Below are 18,528 nucleotides of genomic sequence, written 5' to 3'. Positions count from 1 at the left end.
TCTGTCAGCGGAAGTTCCGGCATTGGTCGCTATGGTTACCTGATACACATCCTGTAGATGCTAGCTACGTGTATCGGGTAACCATAGCAATAAGGGAGGAACTTCCTCCCTCTGTCAGACGCCAATCAGAGGCAAGCGGCAGCTGCCTTTGATGTCAGCGCTCTGTCAGCGGAAGTTCCGGCATCGGTCGCGATGTTTACCCGATACACATCTTGTACCGGTGAACTGCAAGTCCCAGGAGGCCGGTGATGAAACGGAAAGTAAGGTGAGCATAATGTGTGTGTGTGCGTTCGTGTTTGTGCATGTTTGTATGTGTTTAGGGGGCTTTACACGGTAGCGATATCGCTAGCAATTTCTAGCGATAGCGACCGTGTAAGTACCTGCCCCCGTCGCGCATGCGATTGTTTGTGATCGCTGCCGTAGCGAACATTATTGCTACGCAGCGTCACACATACTTACCTGGTCAGCGGCGTCGCTGTGACTGCCGAACAATCCCTCCTTCAAGGGGGAGGGACGTTCGGCATCATAGCGACGTCACCGAAATGTCACTAAGCGTCCGGCCAATCAAAGCGGAGGGGCGGAGATGAGCAGGACGTAACATCCCGCCCACCTCCTTCCTTCCTCATTGCGGCCGGCGGCAGGTAAGGAGACGTTCCTCGCTCATGCGGTGTCACACATAGCGATGTGTGCTGCCGCATGAGCGATGAACAACAACGCTAAACAACCCTTACCGATTTTTGACTTTGGGACGACCTCTCCATGGTGAACGATTTTCACCATTTTTGAGGTCGCCTAAGGTCGCTGGTAAGTATTACACGCTGCGATATCGTTAATGACGCCGGATGTGCGTCACTAACAACTTGACCCCGGCGACCAAACATTAACGATATCGTAGCATATAAAGCCCCCTTTTGTGTTTGCCTGCCATTGTTTTCAATGGTGTTCGAAAGTGTTCGACGAACACACCCGCCATTCGACGAACCGAACCGAACTCGAACAATAGGGGGGTGGCTCATCTCTATTTGTGAGCAGAGGGGTTTTATCCAGGCCGAAAGTGGTCAAAAGAGAAATCACCTGGGCAGATTTAATGAGCTTTCTGCTAACAAGGAAACCTGACATTAAATCTCTGCCAAAGGAAAAACATACGTCTAATGTGTAAAGCGGGCTTTACACACTGCGATATCGGTCCCGATATCGCCAGCGTGGGTACCCACCCTCATCTGTTGCGCGACACGGGCAAATCGCTGCCCGTGCCGCACAACATCGCCCAGACCCTCACACATACTTACCTGCCCGACGACGTTGCTGTGACCGGCGAACCGCCTCCTTTCTAAGGGGGCGGTCCGTGCAGCGTCATAGCGACGTCACTGAGTGGCCGCCCAATAGCAGCGGAGGGGCGGAGCTGAGCGGGACGTAACATCCCGCGCACCTCTTTCCTTCCACATAGCGGCCGGGAGGCAGGTAAGGAGAGGTACCTCGTTCCTGCGGTGTCACACGGAGCGATGTGTGCTGCCGCAGGAACGAGGAACAACCTCATTACTGCTGCAGTAACAATTTTTGAGAATGGACCCCCATGTCACCGATGAGTGATTTTGCACGTTTTTGCAACGATGCAAAATTGCTCATCAGTGTCACACGCAACGGCATCGCTAATGCGGCCGGATGTGCGTCACCAATTCCGTGACCCCAACGAGTTCGCATTAGCGATGTCGTAGCGTGTAAAGCCCCCTTTAGGCCTTAGATGATATAAGAGGCCCTGAGCCTGTCACTAGCCTCATCCAGAGGCAACCGTGAAATACAGTTTACTCTGAAAGCTGCCAATCATTCACTACTTGTACTGACCCTAAATCACACATCCTACAGGGAATCTATCACCAGGTTTTTGCTCCCCCATCTGAGAGCAGCATAATGTAGAGACAGAGACCCTGATTCCAGTGATGTATTACTTACTGAGATGTTTGCTGTCATTTTGATAAAATGAATGATTTTTCTGGTGCACATCTAGCAGTTGTACAGAGCTCATGAATATGCTGGACTACCTACAGTACGCCAAGTAGTCCTGTAATAATAATCTACTGCTGATTAAACAGTAATTTTAGGAAATTTAAGTAAGTGAAACACCTCTCAGATTAGGTATCAAAAACCTGGTGACCTTTTAGGTTGATGGAATATAGTGTATAGTACAAAGGAACTTTAAAACCATTTGTCTTTTGTCTATCACAATGATCAATCGTGCATATTAAACCTCCAGTAGTTTCTAACTGGGTTGGAACAATCCTTTTAGGAATAAAGTTTGTATGTGTGGTATTTATACTGAAAAAATATGAACAAAATACTTTTGTTTATGCTCCGATTATTCATGAGCTGAACTCAAAGATCTAAAGGCTGCTTTACACGGTACGACCGATTGTGCAATTTCACAATCAATCGTACCCGCCCCCGTCCTTTTTGCGTCACGGGCAAATCGCTGCCCGTGTCGCACAAAGTCAGTAACCCCCGTCACACATACTTACCTCTCGTGCGACCTCGCTGTGGGCGGTGAACGTCCACTTCCTGGAGTGGGAGGGACATTCGGCGTCACAGCGACGTCACACGGCCGCTGGCCAATGGAAGCGGAGGGGCGGAGATGAGCGGGATGTAAATATCCCGCCCACCTCCTTCCTTCACATAGCCGGCGGAGGCCGCGTGACGCAGGTGAGCTGCTGTTCATCGTTCCCGGGGTGTCACACGGAGCGGCGTGTGCTACCCCGGAAACTATGAACTACTCAATTAAACGATATTATGGAACCTAGCGAGCAGTACACGACTCACGATTTGTGAGCGATACTGCGTCGCTAGGAGGTGTCACACAGGTTGGCATCGCCAGCGATGCCGGATGTGCGTCACAAAAACCGTGACCCCGACGATCTATCGCACGATAGATTGTCTGGTGTAAAGCAGCCTTAAGACTTTTTCTATGTACACGAAAGGCCTTTTTCTCTCAAATATTGTTCACAAATTTGTCTAAATCTGTGTTAGTGAGCACTTCTCCTTTGCCGAGAAATTCCATCCACCTCACAGGTGTGGTATATCAAGATGCTGATTAGGCAGCATGATTATTGCACAGGTGTGCCTTAGGCTGGCCACAATAAAAGGCCACTCTAAAATGTGTAGTTTTACAGTATTGGTGGGATCCAGGAAGGGGGGTGGTCAGAAAACAAGGCAGTATCTAGTGTGACCGCAATTTGTCTGCCTGCTGCCCTGTGCAGTGAAAACCTGGATTCATCCATGAAGAGAACACCTCTCAAACATGCCAGATGCCACCGAATGTGAGCATTTGCCCACTCAAGTCTGTTATATCAATGAACTGCAGTTAGGTGGGGACCCCGATGAGGATGACAAGGTTCCCTGAGATGGTTTCTGACAGTTTATGCAGAAATTCTTAGATTATGCATACCACTTGTTGCAGCAGCTGTCCGGGTGGGTGGTCGTAGACGATCTTGTAGGGGGAGTTGCTGGTTGTTGAGGACTGGTGTTGTTACGCGTGGTCTGCGGTTGTGAAGCTGGTTGCATGTACTGCCAAATTCTCTGAAACTCCTTTGGAGACAACTTATGGTAGAGAAATCAACGGGCAAAATTTCTAGTGGACTTTTTTTGCAGTCAGCATGCCAATAGTATGCTCCCTCAAAACTTCACAGGAGCAAAGGGCAACGGTGTTTACCTGGCCAGGCCACAGAATCAATTGCATCACAGAATGCAACAAAACGCCTTAATAAAGATGGAGGCAACAGGTGTAAAACATTAATGGAGCAACCACTCACACACTGCCCCTCCATGGAGGGGAGGATTGCTTAGTATTAAAAGTGCACACAAATGGCTTGTATAGGACGCCGTTCACACATGTAGGTGCACAGTGTCTGGCTTACAACCTATTGATAATACCCATACTATTAGACTAGGCGGCCTGCCCAGCACCACACAGGAACTAGTTTACAAGGCCTACATTAATGGCCCTGGCTGCATCCTGTATAAAGATATAAGTGCAAAAAAATATGATATATATGAGGTATTAGTTGATATCTTGGCCAAAATACAGATGCTTTTAACCCAATATCTAGGGTCCTCATGTATTGCGAGTCCTTACTCTAAATTTCTAAAACTCCAAAAAAGTGCAAAAACGCAGCGTGCACACAAGGCCTTACACAGATTTAGATAAATATGTGAACAATATTTGAGAGAAAATGGCCTGTTATGTACATAGAAAAAGTCTCAGGTATTAGAGTTCAGCTCATGAAAAACGTGAGCAAAAACAAAAGTTTTGCTTTTATATTTTTGTTCAGCATAGAAACTAGGACACTATATTTTGTTCCATGGATGCACATATTTAATATTTTGCACTCCATGATACTATTGTATCCACTTGGCCCAGAAAATCAAAGATTGCTAGAACGTACATTGCTCTGTGATCCTTGAACGACACAGGAAAAGTTTTATGAAATAATATTAACATTTCAAAGTTTTTGTAACATTTCAGTTTTGCATTACTTTTTCCTGGTCATTCCATGTACTAGTAGCTTTATTCTGAAATTAAATCTTTGTCTTTGGGAACAGACAGCCATGTAGCTTTACTCTGCTCCCAAACATGTGGCCTAGCCTCTTAGTTCTGTGTGATGATCCAGAATTCTAAAAGTAGCGATGACTGTGATTTAGGAACCTGACAGGAGGATTGTCATCTGTAAACTTATTTCACGGGTGCATGAAATTATGGAACATTTAATTTAGCAGTTACTCGAGTTCACTGTTACATAGGACATGTGCAGTAGATCTCTGCTTACGTTCTAGAGGCTTTTGGCATGCCCTGGTGGTTAGTCCAATGAATGATTCTTCTCCAGTAGCAGGTATGTAGAATGGAAGGAATGATGTGTAATCTCCATCTTATAGACTGTCCAGAGTGCATGACTGCTACAGGGTAGAAGCGGATCTGAGAGACTACCTTGTGTGACAGTGTAATACCAAGTCTCTGGCATGTAGGATAAGATCCACTGTACTTGCCAAAAGTTGTAGTCTTCATGATTCAAAGGAAAATCAAAGTTCTGGAAGGACTGAATTAGGATGGGATCATAGTGATATAGTAGTGATATTTATGTAGTCCCGCACATTAATAATGTCCCCTTATGTGGACCGCATATATTAATAACATCCCTTATGCAGCCTCCAGGTAGTAATAATGTCTTCCCATTCTGGCTCCCACATTGTAGTAATGTCCTTCCATTCTGAACCGCATATAGTTAAAAATTCCCCCTATGAAGCCCCCGTATAGTAGCACTACCTCCCTATGTAGCGCCTATTAAAATAGATTTTCACTACTTTAGGATTTTTAAGGATTCTATCAGCAAGGGGAATTGGCACAAGTTAAGAATTCAAAAATGTCTTTCAAAGCTCCAAATCCAATCCCTAGAGGGTGAACCCTTTATTATATACCTCATATAGTTCATGCATAAATGAAGGTGTTTACAAGATAATAACCAATAACAGAATACATAATAGCATAGTAAATGCAGACACTCCCATCACCCACTCAGTTTGACCAAACCCCTCAAGCAGTTCTTTGTTTCAAGTAGGGGGTCCTCTCCCCTATACATTTTTGTCAAATCTGAAAACTTTTAAATCTTTCATTACTTTAACACACCCAATGTGCTTCCAAAGTATACCCCCCCAGTGCTCCACTGCTATTAGATAAAACAAATCTCTCACTTGTCCCTCTTCCTGAGCTAAGCAGCTCTGTCTTCTTTCTTCTCATGGCTGGGTACGTGCCCCACAGTTTCTCTACAGCGGCAGGCCTTTTGTTTTCCAGAGGCCTGCAGCTGCAGAGCATACCGAAGTTAAGTCAAAGGTGGTGTAGCGATGAACCACTACTGCTGGCCTCTGATAGACCAGAGGCCTGCAGCTGAGGAGCATACCTAAGTCAGGTCAGAGGTGGTGCAGTGATGATTCACTGCTGCCGGTCTCTGATAGACCATAGGTCTGCAGCGACAGAGCATACCAAAGTCAAGTCACAGGTGGTGTAATGATGATCCACTACTGTCAACGTCTGATAGACCAGAGGCCTGCAGCTGCAGAGCATACTGAAGTTAAGTCACAGGTGGTGTAGCGATGATCCACTACTACCGGCCTCTGATAGACCAGAGGTCTGCAGCTGAGGAGCATACCAAAGTCAAGTCACAGGTGGTGTAATGATGATCCACTACTGTCAACGTGCCAGTAGTCTGTAACTGAAGAGACTCTGTAACCTCTCTGTAACCTAGAGATGCACCTGAAGAAACAGACCCCTCTCACCAACAGGCCCATAATTATTTTCTAGTTGTCAATAAATTAGTGCAGCCGTGTAATGAGTTTATAGGTGTCAAATCCTGCTGTTGATCCTGGTGTCAATTAGAGCAGTGAAGCATTCAAAATATGTTAAACTTTTTTAACAGTTACTAGAGATAAAACAAAATGGAAAACTGTGGAACCTTCTGCTGTAAAGAAAAATACATAGTGGTGGTATAAAGTCCTTTATGACACTTGAGTCTTAGTAAAGGCAAACTTTTTGTGCAAAACACATTTATGCTAAAATGTTAAAACTTTTTCAATCTATTTTTGCATTTCCCTTTACACTTTTCAAAAGTAAATGTAGAAATGTGTGAGATTTAGAAGGAGTGGAGCCTCAATGGTCCAAAAACTTTAGTATAATGTATACCAGAAATGAATATTATACTATAAGCTTACAGTCTGCTTGTGAATTTCTACAAAACAATTGACAATAGCCAATAAATCCAATTTTTAGCAATTCCTGTGCAATAAAATGAATACAAGACCATAGTAATGCTTCAGTAGATCTATTGAGAACTGCTTAGACCCACCATCATACTATAGACGGAAGGCATTTTATATACATTATCCTTATCAAAATCCAACAAGTTGGAAATGTTGGAATATGATCTGTTAACTCAATGTCGGAATAAACACGCTAAAGCATTACAAAGTTTTTTTATTCAGTTTAATGTGCTAGTATTGAGATTGGAAAATGGCATAAATTATGGTGGAACTCTACACTAGCTAATAGCTGGCTTCATTTTGTAGGGCAAACACTAAGTTCAAGAATTAGGTGCCTTTTAATAAATTTGGCACATCTTTATTCAGTGCAACAGTGTATGACAGGCATATTGTTACAGGAAAAATATATCTTTGTACTATCTTAGTAGATATAAAAATATAAAAAAATGAGATTCCTCAGTGGTTGATATCTTTTACTGACTAACTTAATAGATGTTAACAAATAACAAGGTTTTGAAACTATTCAGGTCTCTTCATCAGCAAAGTATGATACAGAAAAGTCTTAGTAACTATTTGGGGGCATCACAACCCTTGACCAGTTCTCAGTCAGTGGACAATAAAACTTTCACTCTCCTTATCTGTAAGCTGCACCAGTCTCCCCTTCCCATATTAATCAGTCTCTTTCACAGCACTTGTCTTTTTACTGCACTATTCTTGTGTCTTATTGTGTATAAATGTACAAATATAAAAATTGAGAGTCCTCGGGGGTTCATTTATGAATAGATGGTTACAAATATTGAGCTTTCAAGACTACTCAGGTCTTTTTATCAGCTATAGTATAACACAATATCTGAAGAGTCACATACCACACCTTTCTTCAGATTTTGTGTTATACTATGCCTGATGAAGAGACCTGCGCAGTCTCAAAAGCTTCGTATTATTACTATCTTTTGAGTTAGCCATTAAGAGGTTTCAACCACTTAGGACTCTCAAGTTTCAATATTTTGCCTAGAGGCATATGACAAACAAATCCAAGTAAATTAGGCTCAAAAAGTTTACTGTTCTAAATCTGTACCAAGTATTCAACAGAAAAGTATTTTCTTCCCAAGAGAAATCCCAAGATTAGAAATTTTGTAGTCTATTATTAATATGCAGTTCAAGCATTTTTATAGACTAGATATCATGCCTAGAACTTGATATGGCATCTTCCTGTGCTGTGGTACATTTTTATCTCAATTTGACAACAGGCAGGTTTGGTTGCTATCTGGGTTCTGAACAGTTTGTCTCTGTTTTTACACACTCTATATTCATAGCCTTTCTGTCAAATGTTTTCTATTATGTAACTCGGTCTACCCTATTACCCAGTGGGTATAACTATTTAAAGGCTCCCAAGGCTTCCATTTCCCACTGGCAATATTTCTCAAGTGGATCCTGCTTTGAACTGCAGCCTTTTGCTTTGGTGTTTCTCTTTGCTTGTTTTGTTTTGCTTTATTTTACACTGCACTGTCCCCTGGTTCCTAAAGGAGGTATATGGAACCCTTGATGGCTGCTTAGAGAGATATAGGTCCAAGTGGTCATTTCAGTTCTCCATTAGGGTTGTCTCAATCTGCACAGGGGACTTTAGGGACTGCGCAGCTGGGACCTTTAGCATGTACAAGAGCAGCTTAGTTGCAGTAGTTTAAGTAAAACCCTATTTTTCCATTACTTACCATGCGTGCACTTCTACGTGCATAACAGTAGAAAGTTAGACAATGAGACAATACATTATATAAAGACTAAATGGATCATCGGACAGGATCACTTCTCATAGTGGCTGCAAATTAGATAGAGGAGCTGACATGGATTCTTCTGACCAGATAGAACTTTTTGCTGCTCATTCATTCATTTTTTGTGCTTTCGTGTCTTGGCTTTTTGTTTCCCATAAACAAAAATGGCGCTCAAACAGGTTGTCTGCCGATATAGCCCATCCATGATAAGAAACAACAAAAAAATATGCACTTTACCATGTTAATTGGAGAACCAGTGATGTATTCAGTTGCCATTTGATTAAGTGTGCACCAACACCTCCTCTGACTCTTTTTATCAATGAGTTGTTCACAACCAGAAAATCACCCTTTGCTGAATGTTTTTCCTTGATCACAAAAATGTTGGTAGACTCTTGACACTGTTACACTGTTCCATTTGAGCAACAATTATTATCCTTCATTCAAAGTTGCTCAGATCGTTTTTCACATCTTATAGTAATATTTTGATGATGTTTGCACAGTTCTATGTTTGAAGAATAAGAAAATGATACAATGGTCCAAGGAGCAGCACTGAGCATCAAACAAGCTCTTGTCTCTATTAAAAAGACCAGTGTACACATCCTAGATATAATACTTAAACATGGATTTGCGATCCCTAATATTAAAAATGGTGGAGTTCATAGGAGTTACAAGTTACACATAGTAAAAAAGAAGTTGCCATCCTTATAACTTTGTTAAAAAATAAAGGCCAGGTTCAATCATTTTAAACAGTATAGGTACCATTATATACAGACGACAATCAAATTTGGTTGTCTTACAAGCAGCACTAAATTACTAATTATTTCAAGTCATTGAAAAATAGTATAAACATCCATAACTAGGTTGAGTTGCTAAGATAAAAGCAAATCATCGTATTCTTTAAATAATTTTAACTTAAAAATGTCATTTCATATATTCAGTCCAATCTGTGGCCAGCATGATATAGAGAAGGAGAAGCTGAGCAGAGTGATTTATGTTGGAAAACTTGTATTAATTGAAATCCCTGAGGTTTGCATTCATGTGAGTCCAGAGGGCGGTCTGATTCAGTGATCGACAGCTATCTCTGCATGCAGAGTCCTATAAGGAAGACAATCAATCAATGAATAGGACCACCTACAGGGTTCATATGCACACAGGCACCAGGGATTTCCATAAATAAAATGTAAGGTTTTACTAAACAATTTTTCACAAAAATTTGTATTAATTTCATCATCTCCTGCTCTATAGGACCCTGCCTGCAGGTGCCCTTTAAACTGTCCAAGGAAAATGATGAATTTATTTATTAATTATTTAGGTAATTTTCTAAAAATCTTGCCATTCTTGAAAGGTATATCAAGTATACATTTATATGCTATAAACCTCCATGCTAATGGAATTGAAAACAATGAAACTAACTCAATTGTTACTGTTTCAACAGGTTTCTCTTGGACTTCTCCATGCACACGCAACTCATATCCTGTGGCCTCCTAGCCGATGGCAAAAACTTAATCCGCTGCTACCTCAGGAGCGCAAACCAGTATTGAGCGACAAAGATTAATTGCAATTTCACAGTTTTAAATACAGATGACAGGCCACAATACACATTGTTTTTTTAATAAAAACGTAATTTAATCCAGACCTAATTAGACTTAATTTTGCCTCTTATAAAGATCTTCTATAAATGGTGTTTCATTAAATTACTCTAAAAAAAATTAAAAAGTTACAGATCATGTTATTTTTTGGCATAGCCTATTACATTAATTACCCATTATTATGTATACTTTTCTTGGAATGTGAAAGGTAAACTTGATTAAAAACTACAAATAAAAATGTGCATAATTGTCAAGTCCCTAGTCTGAAATATGCTACAAGTCATTATGATAAATTATGAGAAATAAATTGCGTTCTTAGAGATCATTTCCATTGCTATTCTTTATGGGCATGTCAGAAGGTTGATCTTTTGAACCTAAATTGAAGGGATAAATGACTTAATTTAAGGTACACCTACCGGTGTCTTCCAGGATCATTGATTGTAGTCTTCTACCACTCAAGGAAGCCTGATTTAGTTTTATGGCTTTACACATGTCAACCTGGATTAAAGTCGATAACAAGCACATTGTTGTGTGTCTCGTCATTTCTCTGGTATCTGAAAAGATTAAAGATCAGCAGAATGCATTCATTTTCAGTCTTTTTAAGCTGTGGAGGATAAAATACATTTTCTGCATATTCATTTTTGTCATGTCTTTTGAAGTATATAGGTTTTGGGCACAAAATATTGCTTTGGAAAATAGTTATTTTGCCTTATAACATATAAGCTAAATATTTTGTGAAAATAGTTCATTTTATACCTATAATCTTGCTCAATTGAGACTATAAAAATATGGTGACACCTTAAAAACTCAAAATTTCTAGGGCAACATCTGTGCTGATTTTACAGCTTTAATATTGCAGGCTCATTGAAAATAGAAAAGCTATTATAGTTGGCCTCTCAGTGACTTTGCTTGACAGGTATAATTTAGTATAAAAATGCTAAAGCTTGAGCCCATTTTTTATTGTCCGTGATCGAGTCATCACATACACAATACAACAGATGTATAGTTGTAAAAATAGTAAATGAAAGGGAGAGTTCAGTGTTTATAATCGTTTTTGTATATTTACATTTAAAAGATGCTGAAAAAAATAGTAATTTGAGTTGTTTAGATCAACTATGGTACTTCATTTTTTCCACTAATTATGCAAGGATATCATTTTAGATGCAGAAAACATCTGCTGGAAAATACAGAGCATGAAATTACTGTTTGATATTTCAGCTGTAAATGCTTAAATCATAATAGTTTTTAATGTAGGAAATACTATTCAATTTTTAAAGTTGCAAAAGAAAAATTGTTAAAGAACCTGTTGCACGATTCAGTAGCAAAGCTACAAAGATTAAGAAGGGGAACTACAGAATTGTGTGATGACCCACTGGGCGAGTGCCGAGAAAGGGCTGTGCAACATAATTTCGATGGGAGTCTAACATCCTGTGTGTGCAAATGCGCAATAACATCACAGCATTGGTACAACCGCGCCAACTCTCTGCTGGCCGATTAGCTCTGACCTGTGGTTAGGTGAGTATATATTTATTTTTTATTTTAATAGTACTTGTAGAGGAACTGTGTAGACATTATACAGTGTGAAGTGTATTATACTAATTTTCATTTTTAATTAACATGTTAATATTTTTAAATTCAAATTTCAATTTCAACACTACCTAAATCCTTCTAGGCATGCTCTCCATTAGCTTCAAGCATGTCTCAACCAAAATCTGATCCCAGATCTCTTCTACACTTTCCCAAAGTTGGTGCATACTGGCCAACTCACTTGGGTATGACTACAGCTTTTTCTGCATCTCTATCCACAAGTGTTCTATTGGTTTAAGGTCTGGGACTGTGTGGGTCAATCCAGCACTTCTACTTCATTGTCATTGAACCATTTCTTCGCTAATCTTGACATATTCTTCTGATCGTTGTCCTGTTGAAACACTATGTCGTCCTTTCATACCCATAGTACTTGAGTGTAGGAAGTAACTCATCTTGTATGATACTAACATATAGCTCAGAATTGAGACCACCAACCATACTTGACAAGTTTCCAACACCTTTGACTGTGAAATATCCCCATCTCATCAGGCTTTTTCCACCAAACTTGATAGTTCCTTCAGTATCTCAATTTTAGCCCCTTTCTCCCTTGTTTCTGCCAGGTCCAATTACACCTATCAGAGCATCACCTATTGAATTTCATCTCATCGCTAAAAAAATCACCTGTTTCCAATCTTCTACTGTCCACTTTTTCTACTTCTTTGCAAAGTTGAGCCGAAGCTTCATATGATGAAATTGAAGTGAAGGTTTCTTCATCTTTTTTCAGGCCAGCATTCCAAAGTTGTAAAATGTGCATGGTAAAATGTGGAGACAAAACTTCAAAGGTTCAAATCATTGTTACTAGTGATGAGCGAATATATTTGGCACTTTTCGTTACTCAGGATTATTAAGATATATTCGATATTGGATACTCATAGTGTATTTTGATATTAGCCTCGTGAGTTTTGAGTCCCCTCCCCACAAGATTGACACCTGATTTTCAACCACTAAACATTCTGGATTTGCTTGCCAATCACAGTAATGCCGTAGTCATATTTGGTGCAGTGAAAAAAATTGAGAATTACACTTAAGGAGTTTATGCAGCTGTCAAACTACTTCCTGGTCTACTCATTAATCTTTTTGAATATGCACTGCTTTCCCCGCCAACCCTCTGTCATTGGTTGCAATTCTCATTCCCCCTCTTACCCTCTGTGGTGGCATCTGTGATTGGTTGCCCTCATACTAACTGTCTGGGTCACCAAAGTGGAGTGTAAAATTAAACAATTGGAAAAAATGACATAGGGTCTCTCTTATATTGATTCCCAGGGCAGATAAAGCAGAAGGCTACAAGCTGCAACTCACAGCTGAATGTGTTCCCTTGGCTGTGTGTCAAAATACAAGTGACCCCATGCAGCTTTTTTAATGATTTAAATAAGTAATTGAAGAAAATGGCATGTGGTCTCCCCATATTTTGATACCCACCCAAGATATCCAGACAGCTGGGGGCTAGTATTCTCAGACTGGGGAGTTTATTGGAAAAAGGAGAAAAAAAATCCAGCTCCAATTCACTCCAAGTAAAATCTTCCCAGGCTTAAATTGTTACCCATTTGCTCATCAGTATATCATGTTACATGTCACATGATCCGCTTTTGATAGATCATGTGGTAGGTTATGCAATTAACGCATAGATGCATGTCAGCAGATGCAAAATGAGAAAGACAGTGCAGCTCAATTTTTTCCCCTTATGTAGAAATGTTATACATAATAATGCGAGGGTGGGAAATACATTTTTCCGAGGGGGCCACATGAGAGACCATGACTGGTGTGGAAGCTGATACAAAAGACTGAAATTAATTCTGCTCAATATTAATATTAACATATTAATCATAATATTATTTTAAATTAATATTGCCTAATTTTGAGGAGAATTAAGTATGCTAACACCCTTCTAAATACAGTATGAGCCCACACACAGCACCCTAATATGTAGTATGATCCCACTAATAACCACCTATATACAGTATAAGTCGACACACAGCACCCCTATAAACAGTTTGAGCCCTCATAGCCCCTATAATTAGTATTAGTCTCTAACATAGCCATTATATACAGCTTGAGCCCACACACAGCCTTCCCTACATATAATATGAGCCCCCACTTAGCCCTATATACAGTTTGAGTCCCACATAGCCTCTTTATTAAGTATGTGCCCCTATGCCTCACTCCTAATACAGTATGAACCCCCATATAGCCACTATATTCAGTATGACCCACCATATAAACCTATATAGAGTATGAGCAGCTGCATAGCCCTTATATGCAATATGAGCCTTTAGAGAGCCTTTTATATACAGTTTTAGGCCTCACATAACCCCATATATATTATTAGCCCACTCACAGCCCTCCATATGCAGCATGAGCCACCACAGAGCCCAATATATAGTATGAACCCCCAAATAATTCCTATAGACAGTATAAGCCCCCACGTAGCCCCTATATACAGTATAATTATATATACAGTATATAAATATCTACTGTATGAGTATGTATATAGTATATACTTATCTAACTATTTCTGTTTTGTTCTTTCAAAATTTGGTCATTTTTATTACCTGTTTAAATACCCATCTGTTTGCATTTAACAGTACTCTGTATGTGTACTTGTACACATAATGGCTGGTGACCAGTTTATGCAGCATTATTTGAATACCATATTTATTAATGCTGGATGTAATGCTCACCACTACAGATGGTACCGCTGCAAGCAAAAGTTGACCTACTGGACCACAGGGGATACCCGGTCTTGCCCATTAGTAGAAGAATCTTAACTAAGCACCCACCAGGAGGCATGCACCAGGTGCTACTCCCATGGCAAGGACTAGGACTCTGGCAGCTGACTCCCAGGGCAAGGACGGCCAGAGGTGCGGACAGACAGAGTCACTGGTGTAGCAGGTACAGCCGGAATGGCTGAGGCTGACAGTACAGACAAGATAGATGGACAAAAACACTCATAGTACAGGGCCACTGGGACAGATGAGGCAGATGGCATGCTCAGGGTGGATGGACAGAGTCAATCATACTACAGGGCCAATGGGACAGCTCAGGCAGATGGCATGGCCAGGGTGGACGGGTAGAGTCACTCGTACTAGAGGGCCACTGGGATAGCTGAGACAGATGACATGACCAGGGTACTTGGACAGAGTCAAAATTATGGCAGAGTCCACTGGGACAGATGAGGCAGATGGCACGGCCAGGAAGGACGGACACAGGGGTACCAACAGAACTGGGAAATGGGCCAAGGAATACTAACACTAGAAGCACAGTGGACAAGAGGTCCTGACAACTAGCTGGCTAGGGCACAGAACCACTAAGTAACTGAACATGTTGATCAGGCACCTTCCCTTGTGGGAAAGTGCCTTAAGTGTCCAGTGATTCTCAGCGATAGGCTGAGAGGCACTTCCGGGGAATGAAGCGCTGAAATTTTGCCGTTGATTGGACCTCCCCTGTATCTCCACTGACATTCTGTATTGATGGCAGCGTCACTCTAAGGAAGTTGCTTGCTTGGAGATGTACCCTGGGGAATAGAAATGAAGGGAGTATTTGTTGCTGGACACAACATTATAATGAGGGCAAACTGGCAATGGACCCTCCTGTAGCTGTGGGTCCCAGGCTGTTGACCAAATTGCTCTCATTATAATCGGTCTATGGGGGCATCATGCTTTGTTTTCCAAGTCATTATACTGTGTATAGGGGGCTTTTTGGGCACAATAATATGTGAGGGCTACTGTAGAGGCCATTTTAAAATGTGTGGGCACGGTACTATGCATAGAGGAGTTATGAGGGCATCATATTATTATATCTAGGGGCATTATTCTGTTTAAGGTGCTTTGGGGGCATTACATTACATTGTGTGAGAGCCATAATACTGTATATTTGGGAAATTTTCCATCTAGAGGACACAAAGGGGGCATTTTACTTTGTAAGGGGCACAGTTGTGTCCATTATTATGTAGTGCTCTCTGAGTTGCACTGCTTTTGTGTGGCACAGCAGATCCAGTAATAGAGACAAATACAGCAGCAGAAGGCTCAGTAGTGAAGCAATAGAATTAGAAGTTTACGTCTGCTGGCAATATATGGGGACATTGCTGGAAATGTGAGAAGTCAATTGTGGTTTTCACTCGAGATTAGTTGTGGCTGCAAGAAATTGTCATGGCAGTCTGGGCCAGATTGTGTGACAGGAAAACTGAAGAATCCATCTCTTACTATATTCTGCAGGACTGGTATGTATCACTATATGGTCACCATATGGCAGTGGTGTCAGTGTTGGCCTTTCCATCACTAGCCATGAAGCCATATTGAACTTCCAATGACCAGTATGAGGGAATATGTTGGCGGTAACACAATATTTAACACACCTGCTTCCCATTCCCACCTGAGACCTTGTAATACTAATAAGTCACATGACACCTATATTCCCAGAGTGGATCCATAAATTATATTATCACTGATACGCTAGAGAAGCAATGGTTTGATCCATGCTGCCTGCAGTTTGGGTAGCATGAATCAGATCAAAGGTGTAGCTATAGTTCAGCTCAGGGGGTTGACAATTGCTAGATCTGGTCCTGTCAAATAGACCGGATACAATTTCAGATCTACAGGTCCGGGAGCACTTGGGCACCAGCGATCATAATATGGTAAGCTTCGACATAATATTCAATAGAACATTTCAAAGGGGGAATGCTAAAACCTGGAATTTTAGGAAAGCTGATTTCAACAAATTAAGGGAAGAGCTTAAATGTGTAGATTGGGACAGAGTCATGGTAACTGGGGATACCGAACATAAATGGGGTAAGTTTAAGGATATACTACTAGAGTCCTGTAAAAAACATATACCCTCTGGTAATAAAATGTCCAGGAATAAAAAGAAACCACTATGGATAAATAAGACTGTACAAAGTATAATAAAACAAAAACAAAGGGCGTTTAAAATCTTAAAGGCTGAGAATACAGAAATAGCATTGCAGGAGTATAAAGATATCAATAGGCAATGCAAAAAAGAAATCAAACAAGCAAAATTAGATACTGAAACAAAAATCGCCAATGACATTAAAATAAATCCCAAAATCTTTTATAAATACATTAATGCCAAAAGGAAAACAAAGGATAGTATCGGACCCTTAAAATATAATAACAAGTTAGTTATAGAGGACAAACAAAAGACTGAGATATTAAATAGGCATTTCTCATCTGTATTCACCAAGGAACTGACTGTACCAGGGATCATTCAACAAGTGAAAAATCAAAGTCCACCACCCGATATAATTAATTTAACACAAGATGAAGTACGCCTACGTCTGAGTAAATTAAACATTGACAAATCCCCAGGGCCAGATGGCATTCATCCACGAATATTGAGGGAATTGAGCTCCGTAATTGACAGACCGCTGTATCTCATCTTTTTAGACTCACTTGTAACAGGGTTGGTGCCTCAGGATTGGAGGATTGCTGATGTGGTACCGATATTTAAGAAAGGTAAGAGGGTAGATCCAGGCAACTACCGTCCAGTAAGCCTGACATCAGTAGTATGCAAAGTTTTTGAGGGCATTTTATGGGATGACATGCAAAAATATATTGCAGAAAATAATATGATAACTGACAAACAGCATGGATTCATGAAAGATAAGTCGTGTCTAACCAACCTGTTGGGGTTCTATGAGGGGGTAAGTGCAAACCTGAATATTGGTAATGCAGCTGATGTGATTTATTTGGACTTTGCAAAGGCATTTGATACTGTACCACATAATAGCCTTATACTAAAGCTCCAGAAGCAAGGACTAGGGGACACAATATGCAACTGGGTAAGGAATTGGCTAAAAGATAGGAAACAAAGCGTAGTCATAAATGCTACATTCTCTAAATGGGCTATAGTCAGCAGTGGGGTGCCGCAGGGATCTGTGCTAGGACCGATTCTTTTTACTCTCTTTATTAATGACCTTGTGGATGGGATTGATAGTACAGTGTCAGTCTTTGCCGATGACACCAAACTATGTAGGATATTAAAAACTGACCTGGATAGTACAATATTACAAAAAGATCTGGATAAGATGTCAGAATGGGCAGATACTTGGCAAATGAGATTTAATGTTGATAAATGTAAAGTAATGCACCTAGGACGGAGTAATCCTATAGCTGCGTATACATTAAATGGAAGTAAACTCGGGACTACAGAACAGGAGAAGGACTTGGGTATTCTCATTACAAATAAGCTGAGCAGCAGCACTCAATGTCAAGCAGCAGCTGCTAAAGCAAACAAGATTTTAGGGTGTATAAAAAGAGAGATTAGATCCCGTGATCCCAACGTATTGTTACCCCTCTATAAATCACTTGTAAGGCCACATCTGGAATACGGGATCCAGTTTTGGGCTCCACATTTTAAAAAGGACATTCAGAAGTTAGAGTCAGTTCAAAGGCGGGCAACTAGACTATTACAAGGAATGGAAGGCCTCCCATATGATGGCAGATTGAAAAAGTTAGATATGTTTAGCTTAGAAAAAAGACGTCTCAGAGGAGATCTCATTTATATGTATAAATACATGTGTGGTCAATATAAAGGACTGGCACATAACTTATTTCTTCCGAAAACAATACTAAGGACCAGGGGGCACTCAATGTGAGTGGAAGAAAAGCGATTCCGACACCTAAATAGGAAAGGGTTCTTTACAGTTAGAGCGGTCAGACTGTGGAATGCCCTACCACAAGAGGTAGTAATGGCAGATACTATAACAGCTTTTAAAAAAGGGCTGGATGATTTCCTCAGTACACAAAACATTGTTGGTTATAAATGACTTAGTAACT

At 40.6% G+C, this 18,528-nt stretch overlaps 1 protein-coding gene across 2 annotated transcripts in view; it reads left to right on the top strand.

Annotated features, from left to right (window-relative positions):
- IMMP2L (inner mitochondrial membrane peptidase subunit 2) overlaps positions 1-10,665 on the top strand; it is a 1,735,376-nt gene extending 1,724,711 nt beyond the window's left edge. For both annotated transcript variants that reach the window (XM_075342497.1, XM_075342498.1), the window contains exon 6: positions 9,997-10,665. In XM_075342497.1, the coding sequence (XP_075198612.1) occupies positions 9,997-10,116 (120 nt within the window). In that variant the 3' untranslated portion in view covers positions 10,117-10,665. The remainder of the gene's footprint in view (positions 1-9,996) is intronic.
- Positions 10,666-18,528: the final 7,863 nt, after the last annotated feature.

The sequence above is a fragment of the Anomaloglossus baeobatrachus genome, chromosome 4 (genome assembly GCF_048569485.1).
Source record: "Anomaloglossus baeobatrachus isolate aAnoBae1 chromosome 4, aAnoBae1.hap1, whole genome shotgun sequence".
In the NCBI taxonomy this organism is placed as follows: Eukaryota; Metazoa; Chordata; class Amphibia; order Anura; family Aromobatidae; genus Anomaloglossus; species Anomaloglossus baeobatrachus.
The sequence above is the reverse complement of the archived record's forward strand: the minus strand, read 5'-3'. Positions and strand labels throughout refer to the sequence as shown.